Raw genomic sequence first — 5278 nt, forward strand, 5'->3', positions numbered from 1 at the left:
CGGCGAGGCGGGGGATTCTCACGGGTTGGGGCGCTGCCAGTCGCCAGCGCTGTGCTGGACGCTCCCGCCAGAGGGGTTTCCCCGGGACCCCCGCGGTCCTCTCGAGGAAAAGCCACCCCTGTCTCCACCTCTGCCTCCCATCCGGCCCATGGGGCCGCTTGGGCCACCGGGCCCCCCTGGGCCGCCGGGTCCCCCTGGACCTGCAAGGAAAGCTCCGTTAATGCCAGAGGACGCCGGCCACAGGCGCCACAGCTCTGGCTGTGCCCTTCGGGGGCCTGAAGGGGGTGGACGTTACCTCCGCGGAGCGGGGGCGGCATTCCCCGCTGCTCTCGGGGGGGCATCCCGCCTCGCATGCTGTTCATCGGGCCCTTCTTCCGTGCCAGGGTAACTTTGAGCTTGCTGCCCTGGAAATCCTTCCCTGGGAGGGGCACAAGGGAAGAGCATCACCCGGTGCTGCCAGCGCTCCCCGCTCAGCGCCCTCGGTGCCACACGACCCAACCAAGTCACTGATCGCAGGGAAAACGTGGCCCGAGCGCTGAAGACGGCAGAAGGGGAAAACTCAACCCATGGGGCTGAGACAAACGCCCAAGCCCGGGCAACTGCGGAGAGAGCCAACCCCAGCACCATGCTTGTCTCTTCCAGTTAAAACCAGCAACTTAGGCACAAGCTTGACCACCCAGAGCTGGCCTAAAACGTTCTCCCCGCACCGATAAGGGAAATGTTGACTTCGGTGGAACAAGAATCTGGGTGTGAAATCCAGAACTGAGCCGTGCCACCCCACCCCACCCCCTGTGCACTCACCATCAAACCACTCGACAGCTGTTTTGGCGGTGGACGGGTCATCGTAAGACACCGTGGCGTCTCCTTTCGGTTTGCCAGTTTCTTTGTCGATGTAGAGGTTTATCATGGGCTGCCCAGTCCTCTTGTTCATCTGGCAGGACAGCAAAACGTCACCTCGAGTCCCACCTGCCCGTGAGCTGAGTGAGGATTCACTCTCCTCTGTTCTGTTTTGGACTCGAAACAACCGAGTCTCATTTTGGCAACTCCAGGGCAGAAGCGGCCCCTCTGCCTTACCACGGGTGGCAGCTACTGCCCAGACAACCCAGCAAATGAAGGAAGGGGCCCAGACCAGCGCTGCCAGCACAACCGGCCTCTCCTGTGCGCGCCTGGCAGCGCAGGAGCTGAGCCGCAGCCTCCCCACATCCTCCTCCCCCCTCCCCGCCACCTCTGTCGCACAGCGGCGGCACAGCCGCAGAGCTTGGCTTCCTCCACGGCCGCAAGCGCTGGCGTCTCCATAAGCCCGCTCGCGCTGCTCCCCAAACCGGCCAAGGTTTTGGGATGGCCTGAGCTACACAGCTGTGCTCATCCTACTGCCCCCGCTGCCACCTCCTGGAAACGAGGGGCTGCAGGGAGATGAGTGACGTGCAGGCAGGGAGGAAGTGGGCAAACCTTCTCCCCGTGTCCCACCAGCTGGAGGGCGACCCGGGCTCCTCCTCACCTTGACAACACCGCACTGTTTGAAGAAATCTGCCAGATCCTCCAGGGTCACGTTATCATTGAGTCCCTGCACGTAAACGGAACTGTTGTCCGAGTCCTCATCTGGGTCCAGAGGTGGGCCTAGGAGAGAGTTCACACTGCGGGGTGAGGAACGGCAGCGATACCACACAACGGAGAACTTCTCATCACGTCACCCCCTCAGCCAGCTGCGGCTTCGCTCTCAATGAGCGCATTTACAGAGCGACCCAAAACCCCGGGTGCCGAGCGGGACGATGCTCCACTGCCTCCACGCTGCCCCCGCCGGACGCCCACCCAGTTAAACCGCTCGGCTGCACTCGGGGACGGCCTAAACAAGGCACGAGGAAGCCCCTGGTGTCCTTTGGGCTCTCACACGCGGACATCCACCCCCCTCACTGCGCTAACCCCCCCTTTCCGCAAGGCGCCGGTGCTGGGAGGCTGACGCACAACTTCCAGACACGCCTGTGCAACAGGAAGGAAAGGCCAGGGCTGGCACACGGGGAGGCTGCTGGAGCCGTGCGAGAGCTCCCGGCTAAGGCTGCCTGGAAAGAGCATTCTGCTGGACCAAGCAGCCGCGCAGCAGCTCCCCCAAAGCCCCCCCCACTCCCGCAGAGAAGGGTAAGCGTCTCCCAGACACGTGGGGTCTCTCACCACTCCACGATGCTCTGACCAATTGGGATTTTAAAAATAAAACCGATGCGACGGCCAGAGCCCGCAAACAGCGGAGCACCCCAGTGCTCCCACAGAAGGATGAGCTGCGGGGCCACATCTCCCGTGGCCACAGCCCGAGCACAGAAGTCTCAGTCTCACAAAGAACTGGAGCAGTCATTGGCAATTACCTAGGTCAAGGTCCGGTCCTTCCTCCATGTGTCCTGCCAGGCGGGAGAGAACCGTGAGAAGCTGTGTTAGTGCACGCCTTGCGGGCTGCAGAACCGACACACACAACACTATCTACTGACAACCACCGTTCGATGGCGCTGGTTAAACCAAACTGACCTGCACTGCAAAAACAGCAGCAATGCACCTTTCACTTGGTGACGCTTCGCTGTTTCTTAGCAGCCTTTCAAACCATTAACCACTATTACACGTTTTTTAATAATGCTTTACCAGGCCAATCGGTTTTACGTTCGTTAATAAAAAGTTACTTTACAAAAAATTTATTAAATCCAAACCATTTCTTTTTCCCCAAATTACAGAAGTGGTTGCTCAACTCTTCCAAGTCACCCTGTGTCCTGGAACCGCATACCCCTAGGCATTGCCGGCAGTACCCATTACAGTCTTGTTGCATTTTAACCACTTAAAACGAATAAAAATTACACTTTGTTCTAAAAACTGACCGCCAGTTTTTTTTTTAACACTATCCATTGTAATGCTCAAAAACTTACCACCAGGCTTATTGAAGCCACCTCGCTCTCCAGCGCTGCTGGGGGGATAAACGAAGAAATGAAGGCCTTTCCCTTTACAAAGCCAGTACCGCTCTGAGCCTCTGCGGCTCACTGGGAAGAAGGGCACTGGCTAAACATCTCCAAACAATGCATCTGTCTCTCTCTCTCTCATCTCGGCACTATGCCTTTCTTCAGGGCAGCTCGCTCAAATTTCCTTTACATATACGCAACCTCGCTTGTCTGGTTTTAGACACCACTTTGCTGTCGGTTCCCTTGCGTTACTCGTACGGGTATTATCAGTGCAATACTTGGCCAAAAAAAGGAATGTTTCTGAGCGTTAAAAATTGGGCTTTCGCTTGAGAGAAATAGCGGGGTCACGTCAGTGGTCAACTCCCTCCCCTCCGTGTGTACACAGAGCTGCACCCTCAGCCTCTCGCAGCACGAGCGCGAAACGAGCCCGCGGGTCCCTGACATTAACAGTTCAAAAGGGAGGAGACAGCCACACGCGATACCTACAACACAGTTCAGATGACATTTCCGCTAAAATCCTCGGTATAAAGCCATACATTCAGGTCGCTACTGAATTTAACAAGTCTCTGCGGAGGGAGGACTTACAGAATACAGCGGGGGCTCGAAGGCCTGGGGTGCAGCTTTGTGGACACAGACCAGAACAGCAGATTTCGCCACGCGCCAATGCAAACTCACGGCCGCAGCTTTCGTCGAAAGCTTTGGTTGAGGCGTTCAGCTAAGGCTGTTTTCAAGCACTGCTTAATTAGGAAAGTGCCACCGGGAAAGGATTTTGATGTTTCTTGCTCTTTTTTTCTTTTTTTTTGAGAGACAAGCAGCAGTTTGGAAGGAGACAAGCAGAGGAGGGAGAGCACCGCCTGTTTTCTAGCAAGTATTGCACCTCTAATACTGGAAAAAAAAAGTGGTCAATACAGAGTTTCAAGCTGTTGCATGCAGCTCTGCCTCCTTTCGTTAAAGTACACACCATTTACGCAATGTCTCTCTTTAAACACACACGTTTACACTTTTTAACGTTACACAATTCTAAAGCAGTACACCTCCTCTGGCTTTATTACCAAACAACAAGTATGCAGTTACCAAAGTTACAGAAGGATTCCATTTATACAATGAATACATTTGGTTAAAAATATTCTATGTATATTTTTCCTCTCCATATGGACACCGTGTCTAGTCCCACTTTTCATTATGCTGCCGGCTGAGTACTGAGTACGGGTACTTTTTAAGTATTGCAGTGTATACAAGGCTCTCACTTTGTAACCTGTAGCATATAAATGCGACAAAGCATGTTAAAAAGTTTCCATGTTTAACAGCCAATGAAAATATAAAATAACTGAGTCAATGAAAAAGGGCACGTTAATAACATCGAGCTCCTTACCTGCCGGAGACACTGAAATCCATCACCACAGCATGATAAGAAGGGCCGAGTTCCCCTACCTGCCCCTTGGCGTTCAAAGGACGGCCGCCTTTTCTATGGACAGCAGAAAGTCTACGTCCATAAAGCAGGGGACCCTTTGTAACGGTCAAGTCAGGTGGAAATCACTACGTACGCAATTTAAGCTCGGATTAAGGTGTGAAATCAGACAGAGATGACAAATCTTTTGCATGAGAAGCTCCGAAGGGGCTAGAAATTTTAAGATGTGATGATAGACATTTCAAGTGTCTACATCTACTTCAGACCATTAGAGATAAACACGTCGTGGGTGAAATCTTTATGCAGAACCAGGGAACACTGTCCCACTCGAGCCAATTCAAGCCGGGTGCTCTGGCACAAGCCAGTCTTTTTTCTTCCATTTCCACACAGCGGGAGTTGGATTTCTCCGATAAAGATTTCACGCCACTTCAATTCATTTCGACAGAGCTATGCAGAATGGGACCATCGACTGCCAAACTCCGGTTGCCTCCAGGCTGTAAAACACCTTCAGGAGTTGCCCGAGACGAAGCTGCAGTGCCGGCTGCCTTGCCAAGCACCAGCGCAGCGCAGCCCAGGCCACGGCTCCGACACACACCTCAGGACACTCTGCATAGCTCTGACCGACGGTGTGAAGGGATGAACACACACAAAGCTCCCCCTGCCTCCTCTTAGGAGCCTCTGGGATTAGCCCTCCTTCCTCACCACTAGCAAAACAAACATCACGTCAGGGACACACGCTGCTGACCTGAAGACTTAGGTTTACCAAACCAGATTTTGCCATCAGTTAAAATGGCCAAACTGGTTTAGACCACCTGAAAGCTCCAAGGGGGAGCAGTAAGATCCCTTTACTTTCTCGGGGTTTTCCTTCATGCTCCAACCAAGCTCTGAGTGTTCTGGGCACTCAGAGTCAAGGCTGTGACAGCAGCGATCTGCTCCAGGC

At 53.9% G+C, this 5278-nt stretch overlaps 1 protein-coding gene across 1 annotated transcript in view; it reads right to left on the reverse strand.

The window, feature by feature from the left end:
• Position 1: 1 nt before the first annotated feature.
• EWSR1 (EWS RNA-binding protein 1) overlaps positions 2–5278 on the reverse strand; it is a gene marked incomplete at its 5' end in the record, with an annotated part of 17466 nt that continues 12189 nt past the window's right edge. Inside the window, 6 exons of the mRNA XM_010183570.1 lie at positions 2–200; positions 296–418; positions 802–931; positions 1499–1617; positions 2355–2387; positions 2901–2938. Of these exons, the coding sequence (XP_010181872.1) occupies positions 19–200; positions 296–418; positions 802–931; positions 1499–1617; positions 2355–2387; positions 2901–2938 (625 nt within the window). The remainder of the gene's footprint in view (positions 201–295; positions 419–801; positions 932–1498; positions 1618–2354; positions 2388–2900; positions 2939–5278) is intronic.

Source organism: Mesitornis unicolor, unplaced genomic scaffold (assembly GCF_000695765.1).
Source record: "Mesitornis unicolor isolate BGI_N332 unplaced genomic scaffold, ASM69576v1 scaffold3514, whole genome shotgun sequence".
Lineage (NCBI taxonomy): Eukaryota > Metazoa > Chordata > Aves > Mesitornithiformes > Mesitornithidae > Mesitornis > Mesitornis unicolor.